At 43.6% G+C, this 19,862-nt stretch overlaps 2 protein-coding genes across 7 annotated transcripts in view; one reads left to right on the top strand and one right to left on the bottom strand.

Annotated features, from left to right (window-relative positions):
- The window catches only part of ALDH1L2 (aldehyde dehydrogenase 1 family member L2), a 58,700-nt gene extending 50,737 nt beyond the window's left edge, over nt 1-7,963 (top strand). Inside the window, exons 21-23 of the mRNA XM_032954050.2 lie at nt 2,087-2,192; nt 2,696-2,895; nt 4,038-7,963. Of these exons, the coding sequence (XP_032809941.1) occupies nt 2,087-2,192; nt 2,696-2,895; nt 4,038-4,093 (362 nt within the window). The 3' untranslated portion in view covers nt 4,094-7,963. The remainder of the gene's footprint in view (nt 1-2,086; nt 2,193-2,695; nt 2,896-4,037) is intronic.
- A 3,656-nt stretch (nt 7,964-11,619) lies between these two features.
- LOC116942318 (contactin-2-like) overlaps nt 11,620-19,862 on the bottom strand; it is a 132,609-nt gene continuing 124,366 nt past the window's right edge. For all 6 annotated transcript variants that reach the window (XM_032954052.2, XM_076066948.1, XM_032954069.2 and 3 more), the window contains 2 exons: nt 19,631-19,672; nt 11,620-18,413 (listed from right to left, as the gene is read on the bottom strand). In XM_032954052.2, coding sequence (XP_032809943.1) covers nt 18,304-18,413; nt 19,631-19,672 — 152 coding nt within the window. In that variant the 3' untranslated portion in view covers nt 11,620-18,303. The remainder of the gene's footprint in view (nt 18,414-19,630; nt 19,673-19,862) is intronic.

Here is a 19,862-nt window from a genome sequence, read left to right as displayed (position 1 = left end):
CACTTTGGAAAAAACCCGAGATGTTGTAAAGCATCTAGGATTTTTTCGGATCTCAGAAGGATGTGCGTCACCAATACCACGGCAGCCAGTGCTTGAAATGTCACCTATTATATACTGTTGTTTTTTAAGGTATTGTTATTGACGAATGTGTTGTTAATTTCGGTTATTTGTGTGTGGCAGGACTGCCAACGCAACATCACCAAGTAAACGGAACTCTACATTTAGAGCTGTGAAAGCTGTTGCTATTATTAAACTTAACCGTCCAATTATTTTTTTCCACCAGGGTATTCAATTGGAAGGTGCTAATAATTGTTTTTTTTATATAAACACACTGAACTAGATATTTTATGGTTACTAAAGTTTGACAAAGTTTCAAGTAAACTATGCTGCCATAATTGGTGTGGTATTTAAAATTAAAATCTACTTTGTAAATGCAGTCTACATTCATCAAAAGAATATATTTGGAAAGTTTGCACGTTCATATTCTGATCGTGGGTCGACTCAACCCATCATCTTCTGTGGGTTGATGGAATGAATACCAATTTGTGAGAATTTTACTTTGTTTGTATTGGTTGGATGGATTGCCGTATGAATGCGGAATTTCCACCACTGGCTCAGGGCTGGAAACAGAGGTGAACACCACTGAACATTATTTTTACTTGGTGTAAACCTTGGCTTCTTTAATAGTACGAGCTGCCATATTTGTGTATTCTTAAATGTTTTCGAACAATATTTGCAAAACTGCTGGCTGGCATTGACATGTTCTTCAGCGCAGGGTCAGTCTGATCACTGAGAATTTAAGAAAATGCTTTGCCCTTTCCCAAACGCGCAGAATGTAGGGCACTGCAATCTGTCTTGCTTTGTACAGTACATTTCTGATAGCCCTGGGATGTGTAGTTGTGTGCTCTAAGCCACATTGTCATTGGACACCTTATCAGAAGTATTTGCAAACGTAGATCAAACCAGCCTTACAACAGTAATAATATAATCCATTTGTTTAATTCTTACTGAGTCTCAAGACTTTTTAAAGAGGGTCCTGCTTATGAACTGTTCTCAGAAACGGGATCACTCTGAGGAAACCCAAACTGACTAGGAAGACAATGAGGGTTGCCATGCTATACATTTTCACACAACGATAGAATTTATATTGTTGGGATGATTATTTTAAAATATCAATTTCACCTAACTTGAAATCGCAGATCAAGTAATAATTTTGCTATCATTTTTTGTGCTTGCCATACTTCCAGTCCAAAAAATACTGAAAGCTTATTCAACTACAGTTCACTGAACATGCCATAGGTATCTCTAACTGTCGATACTTTATAATCTATAACAGTTATAATGCAGATGCTGTTGGTTACATGATAAATAATTAAAGTAGTACATTAACTATGAAAATTATGATGTCGTATAACCACCATTCCATCAGTCATTCCAGACGTGTAACTTTGCGAAGTGCTAATTTAATAGGTAATGGCTATAAATTCACAACTTTTAAGTACTTTGCTTCTTTAGTTTACGAATATATTTTTTAAATAAGAAAATGATATATGAAATAAAATAAACAATGGTAAACGTTTCTTAATCCACCCCCTACCCCCGCCTCTAGTAGGTCAAATGCCCTCTGGGGGGATTCTCAAGAATTACCACGGATGGAGGCCCTTTCCACAAAGTGCTTGCCACAAATGAACCACAATACCTCGCTGATCTCGTGAAGGAGCATAAACCATCACGCAAACTCCGGTCATCCTTACAGCAGCGGCTTTTGGCTAGCCATCGAACAAACACGGTCGCTGTGTATGCCATCGTGCGCTTTGGGATGCGCTTATGCGGCCGTCTGGAACATTCTTCCTTCTGATTTTAGGAAGCCACTGGAGCTAGATTGAAAACTAATTTCTTTAGAACTTCTTTTTGTGTTTTCATTTGTTGTCCTTCCCCCGCACCTTCGATTAGCAAAGTTGGCTACGTACGGTGCGAATGAAGTTCAACATACTTACTTCCAGCAACAGTGGTATATGCATAGAGGGCTGCACATTTATTTACCTTTTATATAAACACAGACTCTGCTGTGGCATGTGGTGAGCAGGGTTTTTCATGGAGCCGTCTGTCTTCACGGGTGTGGAGGACCACATGTACATCGCTCAGGAGGAGTCCTTCGGGCCCATCATGGTCATCTCCAAGTTCCCTGATGGGTAAGGTCAAAGTGACCACCAATACATTGTCCAGAGTTCAAATCCAGGCAGCAGCAGCAGAGTTTCAGGAGAACTCCTCCGCAGTCCCTGTTACCGGCAGGAGCTGTAGGATAGATGAAAACTTATCTTTACAGGGTGGCTCCCGTTCACCGCTGAACCTCGGAATAAGCAAGCGGCTAATGCAATTTTTTACTGAGTGTTTCTCACCGCAGAGAACTGTAGCAACACGACCGCACTCTATGATAGCTGGTGCCAAACTGTGCCACACGTCCTTCCGCATGGCCTTGTGGGACCCTCGGTTACACCTTCTGACCTGAAGACGTACTGATAAAGTTATTTTATTTAGTCTGCATTCTGAAAAACTGATGACATACGCGTACGTCATCGGAATGGCAAATACCAACACATGCACGTGTCCATGTATCGGTATTTGCCCGTGCATGCGTTGGTTCACGTCTGTGCATCCGTCCGTACACACCACCGGCACGCTCCGCTGTCGGCAGGGATATTGACGGGGTCCTCGCGCGCGCCAACAACACGGAGTTCGGCCTGGCGTCCGGCGTGTTCACGCGCGACATCTCCAAGGCGCTGTACGTGAGCGATCAGCTCGAGGCCGGCACCGTCTTCATTAACACCTACAACAAGACCGACGTGGCCGCCCCCTTTGGGGGCTTCAAGCAGTCCGGCTTTGGGAAGGACCTTGGTGAGTGGCCCGACAGGGAGATGATGTCTCGGGACGTTTGTAAACGGACGTCTGGTCGCATCCGATGAAGCCTCGATCGTAACCAATCGCGACATATATTATCGCTCGTGGTCCACCGTGAAACCGCATCCATGCAAACCGTGGCAGATGCGGATACCTGATCCACAAATGGAACATTTAAAAAAGCTCTCCAGTGTGCGACTGTGGTCACCCAGAACCGACCGTACAACGTATGACGACGCAATCCCCAATCCACAAATATGAAGGAGACATCACGGCGATAGACTCCGCTGCTCCCGCTGCGGTTATCTGGCTTGACAACCTGAATGTTGCTCTGCATCTACATCAGCTATACGAAAGAAGATTATCATCATCATCAGAAGCATCATATTAGACATCATTATCCAATTAAGCATCATCCAGTTAAGCAACATGAATGCAAATGATGATCATGCATTTTATTTATAACTCGGAATCGAATTAATCATCATCCAATTAGGTATATCATTATGCCTATCTTATATATAAAGCAGCAAATCATTGAACAAATATCAATCATCATAATCATCCAATAGACAATTGGTATGATCCATTCACAGTTCTCTGCTGCATAAGTATCTCGTTGCAGGACTCTCCTGTTACAATTTGTCATGAGACTAAGTAATTGTTTTTCTGTATTGAGGATATGATTATTATGACACAATCACGTGACCATCCTCCTGTTCAGCTGTAATACATGTACATACTATCTTGCAACCCGAGTTTCATCACTCCAGATCGCCATTCATTCCAATGTTGCTGAACTTTTGAGGCCAATCTGTGAAGTCAACAGAGAGACTGTCCCTGCCATTATAATACAGAATTCCCACCAGCCTCAGGACCTTCAATGGCGATGCGTAACACATTTTTTGTTCATTCATACACAAAGATGCTTGGACATTTTTTCTTTTATCCCTTTGGAATGTTTATAACAAAAACAAAAAGTGTTCTCTGCCGCAGAAATTGCACTCGCTTACGTATGCCTTTGTTAATGTTGTAGTATCGATTACAATTATTTTCTCTATTGAAGTGTATGTAATAAATTCCTGCATTTATTTATTTATTCATGACGCGCCTATTGTTTCCCCCCCCCCCCCCACCAGGTGAGGAAGCGCTTAACGAGTACCTTCGAACAAAGGCGGTAACTGTGGAGTACTAAGCTTACCAAAACGCGACAAGGGACGCCACATTTAAAGGGAACGGAACAGTGAACTCTATGCACAAAACAAATAAATCACGTCTGAAATTGGCATGGAGGTGGTGTTTGGGGCTGGGTGAAGAGCCTACAAGCACCTGGCGAGGCATGCCGGACCCTGTCCAACACGACAATCGGAGTCATCACCTTTTGTCGAGGGACTGCGTCAAAGTACCATCTCGCGCTGTCAAGTCATGCCCGTGCCGCCCGTGTCTGTTTGCCAAGCTACCCGCCAGCTCTCCTTCCTTGTGGGTGGAACAAACCAACGTGTACATTTTATATTTTTTTGAAATTCCATCAGCTGTTGTATTGTCCCAGCTTGCTCTCTTTGGCCAGTCTCGTCTGTAAAGTTTGTGATGTTTTTTTTTTTACGTGTGCCATGCTCAGTCGCTGGTTGTTTGTTGGGTTTTCGATTCTGGGTTTTTGTTCTTGAAGAAGATAAAAAGTCAGTGCCAGGAATTAAATTTGTCTATAAAATAAAACAATTGCTAACCTAGCACTTCTCACAGCCTGGGTTCGAATGAAAAGGTTTTGCCCACCATCGCAGCTTAAGCAACAAATCAATCAAATGCTTCCACCTGCGAACCTTCTCAATATGAACTCTCATCTCCGACATTTAGAGCAGCCTAGACCCAGTTTGTCTATCGCAGAGAGGGGGATTTTTGGTAATGCAGTGATACTGTGGATTGAATGCCTGCAGTATGACTGCAATATAGCTTAATTGGGACAGAAATAAAAAAATAGACGTATAAAATATATCAATGCACAGTCATTAATATGCATTTACAAACCATGTCTAGGACTTTTGGCTATGTACGGTGCTAAATAAGTTCAACATACATGCATAGGCTGCTCTCATCGTTGGAGGTGAGAGTGAATATTGAGTGGGTAGCAGATGGAAGGATTTATTGATTTGTTGATGAAGCTAAACTTGTCAAATTGGTATCTATGCATTGTTCGATTAAAATATTGTACCTCGCTACACTCGTGGTACATTAATCAAAATTGGCTGTGGGAATTGAGATTTGACAATGTATGCAAATTACATGTACATATTCAAATTATTAATTTAAGCAAACTGGGTGGAATAAATCTGTATGGATGACAAAGAATACACAGTCATACAAAGAAGATGGTATACATGAAAGACGAATAATTATCAATTATTCAATCCAAAGGTGACTTCAAATGGTGTCGCTGGGTTAGGGTGACTTGTCACGTGCCCAGTTATCAGCAGGTTTCCATTTCTGTGCACTTTACTGACACTTGTCTATCGAATATTTAATGAAGGAAGAGTGCTGAAAGGCATTGGTCGCATATGAGGGGGCAGTGTTTTCTATTCGCACAGGAACATCCTCAACGGGGACCACTCAAAAGTTCCAATGTCTCCCTTTTAATATGAGAGATGCCACACCTACCATCTCCTCTGGCCTCCCTGAGCCAGAGGTGGAATTTCCTCCACTCCCACAAACAGTTGCCAGTCTCCCTGTGGGATAATTACCGCTGTTAATTTCACGCAAAGTGGTTCTTATTTTAAAGTCCATGGAGGGATGAATTGCTGAACTCTCAAACTTATGATTGTGAGTAAATCATTATTATTGTGTTAAGACATTGATGGTGGCTATAAGCTCTTTAGTCCAAAAATGGTTGCTAAAGTTTGGTGCTAGAGCTATGGCTTAAATCAGGGGTGGGGAACGTCCGGCTCACGGGCCGTATAAGGCCCGCAAAATCATTTGGTGTGGCCCTGCCAAGGCAACCGCAGGCGGGACTCGAAATTCAATAAATCTAGGAGCGAACCTGGAAAAGCAGTTGCGAGTAGCAACAACATCGTCAATACCGGCTAACATCATCACACGCCTCGCCAAAGAGAAGCAGTTCCAGCCATCGCATTAGGGGCGAGTTCATTAAATGTTTGACCAAATATAACAGGCAAATTTTTAAGTTGATCATTTTGTATGGCCCGCGAATGATGTTATAAATATCCAAATGGCCCTTGGCAGTAAAAGGTTCCCCACCCCTGGCTTAAATGAATGATCCTCATTTAAAATCAAACCACTTTGGTGCAATACTTAAAAAAAGGCCAAGTGGTAAGCAAGTGTGTGGCTGCGCCTCATCTCCGTAACCCTGCGCCAATGCTGACAATTCCACGTTCCTATCCCTGTTGAGGAGTTCATGTTAACGAGGGGCAGGGGGAAGGTTCAGCCAGGGCCACTCAGAGGTTGCTCGGGGCCCGGTGCAGAATTTCACTTGAAGGATTCTCAATTTCACTTCGGCAGGGCTGTTGTGGTGCCCTATGTGCGAGTTCTGGGTAAATTGCCCCTGTTTGAACCACCAGCCACCCCACCTCTGAGCGGTCCTGGGTTCTGCTGCGTTGTGGCATTAAACTGACGTATGTATGTAGAACGCCTTTCGCACCGTATGTAGCCATCGCAGGTGCGGGGGGAACGACAACAAACTAAACGAAACAAGCAGGTCTAAAAAAAAGTTTTAAATTCAGATTATTTAAAAGGGCATAACTCAAGTGGCTTCCTAATAACGGATAGAAGAGCGTTCCAGACGGCCGCAGAAGCGCGTCTGAAAGCGCGCGACGCGGTGACCGTCTTTGTTCGGCGTGTCACATGAGAACAAACTCCGCACGTATGAATTGACTTGACTCTTGCAAAGAAATATAAATAACAAATAAAGTAAAAAATGGTGCATCAAGGCTACTGTTGCAGAATAAATCTGCATGTCCACTGCAAGGCTGGGTTGGTCGACATTCACCTTCACGATGGGCTTGAACAGCGATCTGCAAAAACGCGGCACCAGAGTGGCGTGCGGCTCTTTAACGACTGGCCTCGTGACGTTATTTATTAAGGACCATCACCCGTCCCGTATTCACATTGCATCTCGGATTTTGAAATGTTGAGGTTTTTTTTGTTTACGGAATTCGAACCAAAAAAAAATCTCTTGTTATTTTGTTTGCCGACTCCCTGGGGGCATCATCACTCAAAACGGCCAATGGAAGCAAGTTTCGGAGCACGGCACTTGCTCGTGAGTAGCAGTGCCACGCTGTGGTGAATTTTGTCCGCACTCTTTCGTTGGACAATCCCCCAACTGGCCCTGCACCCAAAATTAAGAGCTGCGATTGATTCCTCGAGCTCCGACAAACCTCTTCATAATCCATACCTGTCAACTACTTATCAGTGCCCTACCTTATTACAGACCAATTCAGACCTCATTGGTCATCCCGTGCCCTTATAAATCTCAGCGTTCATTCTACAAAGTCACCATCACAAGGGAGAAACACAAACACATAGACAAAAAAAGTGTTTTTGCCCGTATTGAAACGGCTGTACGCCGCATGGACCTGAAAACTAAATTTCCCTGTACAAGAATACGGATAAACCGTATGGGTTGACAGATATGATAATTACTGTGTATTAAACAAACGCTGTTATTCTAAGTGTGCATGCACTCGCTCACATGTGTACGTCTGCCTATATTTATTGTTGGCACATTTCCTCCAGTCGTAGAACATTACACAACCTAAGGCCGAAAACCCAACGTATTTATGAAGTATGTTGAGATGGAGTGGTAATGAATGGTTCTTGTAGGGCAGATAATATATACATTTAAAATGGAAACGTTTTTGAAAAAAGCAAAGCTTATGGCAAGAAAATTGATATTTCTATATTGTACCTTTTAGTACAGCTATGTAGCATCCCATCGATGGCACGGTATTTTAACATCAAAATAAAACAAGACTTTAGTTTTTAAGTAATCCGGCGGTCCATAGTAGCATGTGTGTCACCCATGAAGTGTTTCAAATGAAAATAAATTTATTTTAGCTCATACTTGCCAATGGTTTTCCCTTTGTTCACGTGCTGAGTCTGCTTTCTGGCTGTATCGTTCACTGTTCATTTCGATCGTCAACAAACGAACGTTGTTGATTATTTCTTAGATTTTTTTTTAAACAATAGTGGTCCATCAACAATGCACATGGACACCTGACGTTCAGAGTCTGATGGGTCCGTGTAAAAATCTAATTTCATGGGGTGTGCCCATCTCCATTGCCAACGCCTGAAGGCAAACTCGAGATGCCATCGTGACCAAAGCCACCGATGATGCCACCATACGTTACCCATTACATTACCGCTCGCTCAAACACTTAATAATCTAACCGGTTGCTAACCGGTGCCAGTGGCCTCTCAGGCTTGCTCATCTTGCCTTTCACGTATAGCTAGCGTCACACTCAAAATCCCAGACACACCCCGAACAGCTGATCCAGACGTGGAAATCCCACATTCTGATGGTAGAATCCGGCTCTCTACACTATTGTTGATTTCAGTTTAACACGTAGGCTTTCGCGACCAATATTATTCATAATAAAGGTTTTTGGGTTAGATCGCGTTTATTTATAAATGTGTCGTAACCCTCCACCACCCGACACGGCCAATCAGCAAAGAAAAGTGTCACGTTGACAAAAGACAAATAATTCACTACTTCAGCCCACCGGTGTGTTGAAGAGTTAATCCACATTTACAGTTTGAGTACGACGTTTCGCTGGTAAATACTTCCAGCATCATCGGGCAATTCGCCAGAATGGTAAAGCCCTCGCTTGCTCCCATAATTTAACCCCAGCTGAGATTTGTGCTCGTGACCTTCCGATTGGGAAATGAGGGCTCAATATCAAAGCATGGGGGTGGTGTGTCGATGTATGCCGAGTATACGCCATGTGCTGTATATGTACACTGAGGGAAAAAAAGTATTTGATCCCCTGCTGATTTTGTACGTTTGCCCACTGACAAAGAAATTATCAATATATAATTTGAATGGTAGGTTTATTTGAACAGTGAGAGACAGAATAACAAAATCCAGAAAAACGAATGTCAAAAATGTTATAAATTGATTTGCATTTTAATGAGGGAAATAAGTATTTGACCCCCTCTCAATCAGAAAGATTTCTGGCTCTCAGGTGTCTTTTATACAGGTAACGAGCTGAGATTAGGAGCACACTCTTAAAGGAAGTGCTCCTAATATCAGCTTGTTACCTGTATAAAAGGCACCTGTCCACAGAAGCAATTAATCAATCAGATTCCAAACTCTCCATCATGGCCAAGACCAAAGAGCTCTCCAAGGATGTCAGGGACAAGATTGTAGACCTACACAAGGCTGGAATGGGCTACAAGACCATTGCCAAGCAGCTTGGTGAGAAGGTGACAACAGTTGGTGCGATTATTCGCAAATGGAAGAAACACAAGAGAACTGTCAATCTCCCTCGGCCTGGGGCTCCATGTAAGATCTCACCTCGTGGAGTTGCAATGATCATGAGAACGGTGAGGAATCAGCCCAGAACTACACGGGAAGATCTTGTCAATGATCTCAAGGCAGCTGGGACCATATTCACTAAGAAAACAATTGGTAATACACTACGCCGTGAAGGACTGCAATCCTGCAGCGCCCGCAAGGTCCCCCTGCTCAAGAAAATACATATACATGCCCGTCTGAAGTTTGCCAATGAACATCTGAATGATTCAGAGGACAACTGGGTGAAAGTGTTGTGGTCAGATGAGACCAAAATGGAGCTCTTTGGCATCAACTCAACTCGCCGTGTTTGGAGCAGGAGGAATGCTGCCTATGACCCCAAGAACACCATCCCCACCGTCAAACATGGAGGTGGAAACATTATGCTTTGGGGGTGTTTTTCTAAGGGGACAGGACAACTTCACCGCATCGAAGGGACGATGGACGGGGCCATGTACCGTCAAATCTTGGGTGAGAACCTCCTTCCCTCAGGGCATTGAAAATGGGTCGTGGATGGGTATTCCAGCATGACAATGACCCAAAACACACGGCCAAGGCAACAAAGAAGTGGCTCAAGAAGAAGCACATTAAGGGTCTGGAGTGGCCTAGCCAGTCTCCAGACCTTAATCCCATAGAAAATCTGTGGAGGGAGCTGAAAGTTCGAGTTGCTAAACGTCAGCCTCGAATCCTTAATAACTTGGAGAAGATCTGCAAAGAGGAGTGGGACAAACTCCCTCTTGAGATGTGTGCAAACCTGGTGGCCAACTACAAGAAACGTCTGACCTCTGTGATTGCCAACAAGGGTTTTGCCACCAAGTACTAAGTCATGTTTTGCAGAGGGGTCAAATACTTATTTCCCTCATTAAAATGCAAATCAATTTATAACATTTTTGACATGCGTTTTTCTGGATTTTTTTAATTGTTATTCTGTCTCTCACTGTTCAAATAATCCTACCATTAAAATTATAGACTGATCATTTTTTGTCAGTGGGCAAACGTACAAAATCAGCAGGGGATCAAATATTTTTTCCCTCACTGTATACTTCTGTGAACACCAGCGACTAATATAAGAACTGGTCCTGGGCCCCCCCTAGGTCGACTCAGCCTCACATGAATACATGGTGTGGTGTGTAAACATCGCTACTGGTTACACAAAGGTGGTCGGGCGTGGTGCTGGCCACTCACCCACACACCCACCCACCCACCCACACACCCACCCACTCACCCACCCACCCACTCACCCACCCACCCACTCGTGTACCAAGCCGACCATCATAATTGCTCGCTAACAGCACTTGCCCCAACAGTCTGGTAAAGTTATACGGGTATCTTTGTCTTTGTGTGAACAGAGATCGCCCTCTGTTGATCAAGCAAGAGGGCAACACTCAAGCTCCACACTGTCTCTTGCGTCTTGATCACATGTTCCCCTCAAAATGGGTCAAACAAAATCAGGTTCCATCTCTCTACGATCTTAAACTCTGCTTCCAATTTCCTGGTTTACAGATGTCCACAAACCTCCCCTTGCTTTGTTTAAAGAGGCAAACATGTATCAAGTTGTAATAAAGCACTGTATTAGTTTATAATTCATCCTGATTTAACTTGACTGAAAAAGTACTGCATTACAAAACACAACTTTGGCCAAAGGTGAAAATGCCATTGCCGTCTGGGGTGGAGCACCCGGTTGCTATCTCACTGGAACTTGATAATATTTAAACGTAAAGCAGTTGGATTGATTGATGGTCCAGCATTCACCGATTCACTCCAGTAACTCGCTCGCCAGCGGTCAGTCACCTCCGTATCACTCTGCTATCGCTACTACCATGGATTTTGTTCCCAATAATTTCACTCTTTGATTCCTCCACCCGATGTGAAGGACTCTGTCTACTCGACTGTTTCAAGTCATCCAAACCAACTGCAGCTCAAACCACTGCCTTTTTCATTGCACTGCTCAACTTTGGAATTCCATTCCACTGTCTCTTGATTTTTTTCCTCGAAGGTCGTATTTACTTTCCAAAATCCAAGAAACCGTCTCAACCCTTATCGGCCACACCGTGAAGAGTGCTGTTTGTTGCTGGCCACTCGGCACTTTGGGCCTCTCGGCCTGTGCTCGGTAACCTCGATGTAAAAGTGAATGAGTGTTCTTTTGAGTGTGGTATTTTTTTCTGCAAGACAACTTAAAAAAATGCACAATGAAAACAGACACGCACTTTTTGTTACATTATATTGCAGACATTAAGCATAAGGAAACTCATTTTAGAGGCGACATGTCTGTACATCTCAAGACAATCAACTTCTATGAGACAAAACCACTTACAGAAAAAAACCAGCAAGCCGAGACAATCCCTTCCAAAATCAGGCCAGCATCATTCCTACAATAACAGTAATATTAACAATGATGAAATGCTCAAGACATGTAAATACATTCAGTTCTGAAGTATTTGGGAGAATCCTAGTTTGGAATGGCAGGTGAGTTAATGCGACAATCCGTCAATTTGGAAAAAAAACATCGTAAAGGCATTTTCCAGTTTAAATCCCCCCCCGCCCCACGCCCCCACTCATAGCGACATTAATTATGATTAACAAATAATTATTTGAGCGCTAAAATCATAGACGGCATGAAATAGCGGCCGCCTTCAGCAGACGGTGTTGTTCCAACGCAGTTAAGAGTTCGTAACTTATTCTCACAACGATGCTTGCCCGTGCACACGAAGGAGCTCCTCTGTTGGAAATCAAACTGGAAAATTCCCTTCCCCTCATCGATCTCCGCTGCATCTGAGGGTTGTACGGCATTGTCTAACATTTCAAAGCATTGTCTAACATTTTCAAAGCATTGTACAACATTTTCAAAGGTGCCACGACAGTACAAATGCGAAACCCAACACAGCCCTATGCATTAAATTGTACGATATCTATGGGACCTTTTTGGCAGTATCAAAATGATTAAAAAAACACACAAGACTAGGCTTTATCTTTTATGTCAATTAAAACAGGTGTTAAGTGGTTCATAGATGCCTATTGCAAGGCATCAAGTCTGTATTAATCACACACACATACTTGGGGCAATACAAACAAACCAACATACTAAGATTAGTATTTGTCCCAGATGTCCTGTGATTTTTACCGAGTGGTAACTTTATACCGCGGTAAACCCACTTCGGTTTATTGTAATAAATTATTTTCATCACGTTTCGCGTAGCATGTTGTGGTGACTTGCCTCGTCAAGGTACATTAGTTCATTTCAATAAGTTGACTGTACGCCGTTTTCTCAAACCAGATGTAATTCCTGTTCATCAAAGTGGTGGTACATTCCTTCAAGCATTTCTGTATCACTATTCATGATGAAACGGAGAGCATTAATTTACTCAGCAATGGGAAGGGATTAGGGGATCGTTTCGGTATGAAAGTCCCTCATCAAGGACTTCGTTACATAAATACATGTTTTACTCGATAATACATGATAAATGAAAGTAATGAATGCCCTTAATCTGGCCTGAAGTTATTAAACAATTCCTGTTCAGAACATACACACTTTCTATAAGGTAACATATTTCTAACAACACTCTTTAAATGTTGAAACCATTCACGAGTATTACAGTTTTCCTAAGTGTGTTTTTGAATGGTCAGCAACATTTAAAATGTGTTAACAGGCAATGAAAGTGCATTCGATAACAATGCAAGCAACTTAGGGCGTTGCATTTTTACAGCGCACTGGAAATTAAAAATAAAAAGCTACGTCGTTTTAACGTGAGCAATACACACAAAAAAATTCACACATTTAAGAGCCTAGTATTAGTAAGCGATACACTACAGTAACCAGCTGTATCAAGGGTCACAGCACTACTTTCCTGCACAGGCTAATATTAAAACGACATCTTTCACGTGGAACTCATTCCTCTGTTTCCAACATTGATTTGTGTGCTATACTCACTTTCTGAAAGACACTTCACAACAAACCCATGTTTGTAAGCACGCGTAGCCACAGCACTGCTCAATCAGATCATGCTCCCTTCCGAATAAAACAGTGGCTTAAACATACGCCATCCATCAACTCACTTAACCCATTTTTTTTACAGATTGCGCATGGCAATGCACATAGCCGATCATATATCGTTTGAGCAAGTGTAACATTGCAAAGCTACCTACAGGGACATGTTCAGAAAACAATGTACAAATCCTAAAGCGACATTTTCTACTAAAATTTTTACACGCAAACACAAAGGGTGATTAAAAAGTCCATGGGTCTGACAAAATCTGAAACCCCAGAAAAGTCCGAAGAAAATAATAATTGACATCTTATTTCAGATAAATCTAGACCAAATCATATTCCAGACCTGGTCCTCCCAGCGACATCCACGTTTCCACATTAAGCGAGTCACTTTGCACGGAAGCAATTTTCCGTGGACAATTAAGAGGACGTGTAACTGAGAACGAATTACTTAAAAGGCAAGACAAATGGAGCCTTGGAAAAGATGGACAACTTTGAGAAGGAGCTATGCAGTAAAGTCGGTTTCGTTAAGCTCTGTTTCTGTGTCAGACCGCTTACTTTGTGATCACACTTTGTGTCTTCACAGACACGTGGTGATGTTAAAAAAAGTATAAACGCAAGTGAAAATAAAAACTTCCACCTCGATTCTTATCAGTGTTATGCAGCAAATTACAAATCAATATAGTCCGTGCACTGTATGCATTCTCAGAATCAATTGCACCCAGGTATTTATCCAGTCAAAACCCTACCGAAAATCATTTACTGGAAATGAGTTGAAGCAAATCCTTATATTATATACTGCATATATAGTGAGGAAATATTTTGATAGTACTGCCAAGTTAAAGTAGATGTTGTCAATGTGTGTGGTGTTAGACGTCTCTGAAAAATGTCTTGCGAGTCTTTTATGCTGCAAACAAAATATATTAGTGACTGATAAACATGACAAAAGCAGAGCTCTTAGCAAATACTGGAAAAATAAACAAAAAAAAACAACAAAATGAAACAATGAACAACGTCCGACAGTGGTTCTCTAAATGCAAGTATATATATTTTTTATAAAGACAGGGCAAAATTTTGTATGAAAAATGTGTTGCCCGAAATGTGTCCTGTACCAATAACAGTGGGTTGGCTTTAGTTTTAGCAACATTTTTCAGAGTTGTTCAGAGTTGATAGTGCCAGAATGTGTCTGATGTCAAAAATATTACGCAAGGCAATTTAACGTGTTAAGATTTAGAAGTTCACTGGGCCCAATGTTGTCACGCATGCCAAACGAGAGCCATGGAAATTGCAATTAAAACTAAGATTGCACATGAGGGAACACATTCCACATGGACTCCAGTCCATGCCATCTCATTAATACACAATTTCCTTCATCAGAAGACAGATTGGGGCCAAGCTGGGTGGAGGTGCGTGCATAGCTCAAATTTTCGCCTCGGATATGCAGAGGTGTGTTTCTCTTGGATAATGAGCGTACCTTTACGCCCGGCCAACACAGCGTTTACGTTATTACAGCAGTTTCGGAGTGGTTCGCTTCAACCGGGAGAGATTAAGGTGGCGTGAGCAATAGGCAGCCAATTGTGAATGAGCCGTGCTCAGAGCCACCTGGAGTTAGACCTTGATTGGTAGAGCATTAATTTGTAAGCGTAGCACAATGTTACTATCTTGTTGTATGTGGCTAATTGGGTAACATTAAAATCAAAGATTCTAATTAGGAAAAGGACACACCTCGCGAGATATTAACGACCTCGCCTGATATACAGGAGGTCGTGGGTTCGATTCCCACCCTTACTTCTGTATATTTGGAGTTTGCGTGTATCTCTCCCTGGTTTTTCCCTCCACATTTAGGAACGCGCGTTTAGAGTATTTGGCTGCTGTAAAATGTCCACGTGATAGGCCACCTCGTTGATCGATCATTTGTGGCCAGGTCGCTTCTGAAAAAAGAGCTATATATCTCAGTGGGCCTTGCCTGGTAAAATATATATTTTTAATGATATTCGATGTTAAAACTCACCTAAGATATGGCTTGCCAAAACAAATGCAACTGGGACACTGCCCTGGACTGCTGAATTAAACGTAATTTGCATTCAATTATTTCAATATGAACATACTGTAATTATGACATACTGTACTGGCACTGCTATGTACAGTCTATGTAATTACAGTACATATATATAAATTGTAAATGGGATCTTCTTTCAAAACATGCGGCTTGAAGACCGTTTAAAGTGGTGCAAATGTACTGCGTAAGAATTATGCAAAGCCTGCGAATATAGGTTTAATTTCCACGAGCACATGAAGCAATAAATACATGGTAGGTTCATTAGAGAGTGCAGAAACCTCCCCAGGATTAAAGGAACCGGCGTGGTCACGTCTACCGAGACACGGGCACATCTATAGACAATGGCAACCCACCCCCCTTCCCCCCAGTATGGCAGGGAAACGAAAGCAAATTCGTGTGTGGTGCTGTCCATAGCCAGGCGGTCAGTGCGTCAAACATTGAGTCGGTCTGCACAGCGACGTGAGCAAACGGCCACACTCCACACGGAGGAGCAAGATCGGCCTTGCGGAAGGAAGAGAGACACTCGTCTCATGCCAGGTGATTGCAAGTTTAAATCTTGGTCGCCAGTCAACCTTCGGCTCATCATCCCGCCAGGCTGCGTAAAAGTGTGTACCGCTTTTGTGGCAAATTTAAATTTGTGTCCTCTTTATTGTGGCAAATTTAAATTTGTGTCCTCTTTATTGTGGCAAATTTAAATTTGTGTCCTCTTTATTGTGGCAAATTAAAATTTGTGCCCTTTTGGGTGTGTTGGCAACGGGTGTCGGGAGTGTGTGTGCGCATGCGGATATATGCGCAGCAATCGATATGATGTTCAAAGACAGCCTGCGCCCTCCTGGTAAGCAAATCGGATTATATGCCTACCCATGTTCCAGACCTGATGACTAATAAATGCTGTGTTGTGAATAAACGCACACACACACGCACGCACGGATATTTATCTATTTAAAATATGTAAGGGCCCTTGTACAATAATGCATATACACATGGCTGGGATGTCATCAACGTTGTCACGATTCCAGGTGGGTCAGTAAAATCGGCACCACTTGGAAACTTTGTGGGAATTCAAAAGTGGTCGTGTTCTGTGGAGCAACTGGCTCCTCCCATGTGAAAAAAGCCACATGAATGTGGAAATTCCATCTGGATTGTCACTCGAGGTGAGGACTATAACATCTCAGTTGAACACGGAGACTACCTTGCTCGAACTGTTTAAGAAGTTATCTTTCTCTCCGAGGTAGGCGATTTAATCATTATCGCATACACAATCACTACCAAGCCAATATGCAGGAAGTAGGCTTACGTTGACTATCCACAGGGTGATTGACCCTGTCCCAGAAATATGGGCAGGCACATACCTTTTTGTGTGTTCCCTTCATATAATAGATTCCTGGCCATAATAAAAACACCAGTGGCAAGTTCTATCTGAACCTGTCCTCAGCATCCGTGAGGTTAACCCAGCTCACACTGAATACCTGGTGCAGTGTGGTCATGCACATTAGCACTGGGGAGGGAAGAGTCGCTGGACGTGGATGTGCTCTAGGCCACACCACTTCTTGTGTGCTGTGCAAGACTAAATAGGTGCTCGCGAACAACACTCGAACCACAAAGGTACAAAACAACAGCGGAACAGAGGACTCTTGTCTGTGTGTTGCACGTGCTGTATGTATGTCGAACTTCTTTCGCACCGTATGTAGCCAACCGTGTTGATCGGAGGTGCGAGGGGAACGGGCTGCTGTGGGGACCGCGTGCGTTGTATCTGGGTTAGTGTGGGCGAGCGTGCACGTTGTATCTGGGTTAGTGTGGGCGAGCGTGCACGTTGTATCTGGGTTAGTGTGGGCGAGCGAGCACGTTGTATCTGGGTTAGTGTGGGCGAGCGTGCACGTTGTATCTGGGTTAGTGTGGGCGAGCGTGCACGTTGTATCTGGGTTAGTGTGGGCGAGCGTGCACGTTGTATCTGGGTTAGTGTGGGCGAGCGTGCACGTTGTATCTGGGTTAGTGTGGGCGAGCGTGCACGTTGTATCTGGGTTAGTGTGGGCGAGCGTGCACGTTGTATCTGGGTTAGTGTGGGCGAGCGTGCACGTTGTATCTGGGTTAGTGTGGGCGAGCGTGCACGTTGTATCTGGGTTAGTGTGGGCGAGCGTGCACGTTGTATCTGGGTTAGTGTGGGCGAGCGTGCACGTTGTATCTGGGTTAGTGTGGGCGAGCGAGCACGTTGTATCTGGGTTAGTGTGGGCGAGCGGGCACGTTGTATCTGGGTTAGTGTGGGCGAGCGTGCACGTTGTATCTGGGTTAGTGTGGGCGAGCGTGCACGTTGTATCTGGGTTAGTGTGGGCGAGCGTGCACGTTGTATCTGGGTTAGTGTGGGCGAGCGTGCACGTTGTATCTGGGTTAGTGTGGGCGAGCGTGCACGTTGTATCTGGGTTAGTGTGGGCGAGCGAGCACGTTGTATCTGGGTTAGTGTGGGCGAGCGTGCACGTTGTATCTGGGTTAGTGTGGGCGAGCGTGCACGTTGTATCTGGGTTAGTGTGGGCGAGCGTGCACGTTGTATCTGGGTTAGTGTGGGCGAGCGAGCACGTTGTATCTGGGTTAGTGTGGGCGAGCGTGCACGTTGTATCTGGGTTAGTGTGGGGACCGTGCGGGTTGTATCTTGGTTAGTGTGGGCGAGCGTGCGCGTTGAAAGTGCGGCGTGCGAAGAAGGAGCGGGAGACGATGGAACGACAGGGGGGTGTGAACGTTGGTGGGGGTTACAGGGACGATGGAGACACTAAGAGGGAGGGAGATGCTGTGGGGGGGAGAGGGAGATGTTGTGGGGGGGGGGGGGAAGAGGGTGGTGCTCAGGGGACGTCTTCACGAAGATCCCAGCAGGAGGGCGGAGGAAAGGAGAGGAATGGCGCAAGCCATCAAGGCTCCCCAGAAAGATGCTGCAGCCACTTGTCCTCCTCCACCGGGATTCGCTTCTGAAGAGCAGAAAACAAAACAGGCAAGACCAATGTCAACGCATAGAGACACATTCGAGTTGATAACTGCTGGCTTTAATAGTATTGTCACACTTCAAAGCCAAGTTAGTGTCTCCATGCTCAAACGAGAATGGGTCAGTGTCCATTGCTATTTGGTAGCCCTGAGCTCGTAGTGGAAATTCCACAGTCCCATTGAAGGGGTTGTTATATTCATAGGACCACCACTGTTGACTTTCCCACAAGTGGTTCTCATTTCCTGATTTCAGAGCGAAGGTGGGCCAAGTAATAATTGCGAGTTAAGAATTCTAACCACAGATCAACCTGGATATATATTCATGAGAGAGAGATATGTTCAAAAACAGTTTGTTCTCCTATAACGCGGTTGCTGCGATTCTGAAGAACACCGCGTTCTGGAAAAATCACGTGAAATAAAATAACATATCGGGTAAAGTGCAGTCCGCGATAACACGTGAGATGCGTATGCAGGCTGAACAAAGACTGAGGCACGTGGGTAGCTTCTATGAGGCATCCAGCAGCATGCCGCCTTGTGCGATGCTATGCAGAGGTAGACGTACATCCGCTTATTCCTACCAGAGCGACGTAGATCTGTTCACTCAATCGAGTTATATATCCAATTTGCATCCACGTTATTAAAAAATGTGTTCCCTAAATACATTCATCGCGTTATATCCAATTCGCGTTATCAAAACACGCGGTGTTATAGGAGAACACACACTGTATATATATATGCTTAGGTAGTCCTGTGGCCAATTTTTTTTACCCACAATTGGAAAATCGCAACAGAATATCGACAAAGAAACAGAAATACAGCACAGTAAATTAATAAAGACTATTAGAGTGTGTTAGCACCAACAAACATCATGATTTAGATATTTTATATTTGCATCCAATATTTTCCAGCAACGTGCGCTTCATTAAGCAGGTTAACCCGTGGCCTCATGTTAAAGGCGTTCTGCACCAATAATAATTTAAGTTCAATTTTGCTTGAGTGGGCTATATGGTGTGGCTGCTTTTATGAGTTAAGTGATTGGCATTGTAAGTATTGATATAATTTGCCATTTTACAATCGAACACGTGTGTGAGCATGGACTGACGCATGGCTACGCGAGTGGAACGTAAAAGTGAGCGGTAGGTCATGCTGCAGAATAGTTGATAACAGCATGATTGGCGAAAGGCATCAATGCGATCAAACAAACCTTGAACTTGCGATTTGGTTTCCTGATTGATCCTTCTTTCAACTGCAAAATAAAATGTTCAATACCATAATTACTACCATCATCATAATATGTTTAGCTGTGCAATTGATAATTGAGGATTCTAAACATTTCATCACAGGATAGTGTAACAGACTTGGAAGATCAGAATAAGATGACAACAAAGGAGTTATATATAATTGAGAAGAGATGGTTCCAGTGGGTGAGAGACATG

This window comes from Petromyzon marinus, chromosome 14, assembly GCF_048934315.1.
Source record: "Petromyzon marinus isolate PM22_M1 ecotype Great Lakes invasive population chromosome 14, UKy_Petmar_22M1.pri1.0, whole genome shotgun sequence".
Lineage (NCBI taxonomy): Eukaryota > Metazoa > Chordata > Hyperoartia > Petromyzontiformes > Petromyzontidae > Petromyzon > Petromyzon marinus.
This window is presented reverse-complemented; position numbering and strand designations above follow the sequence as displayed.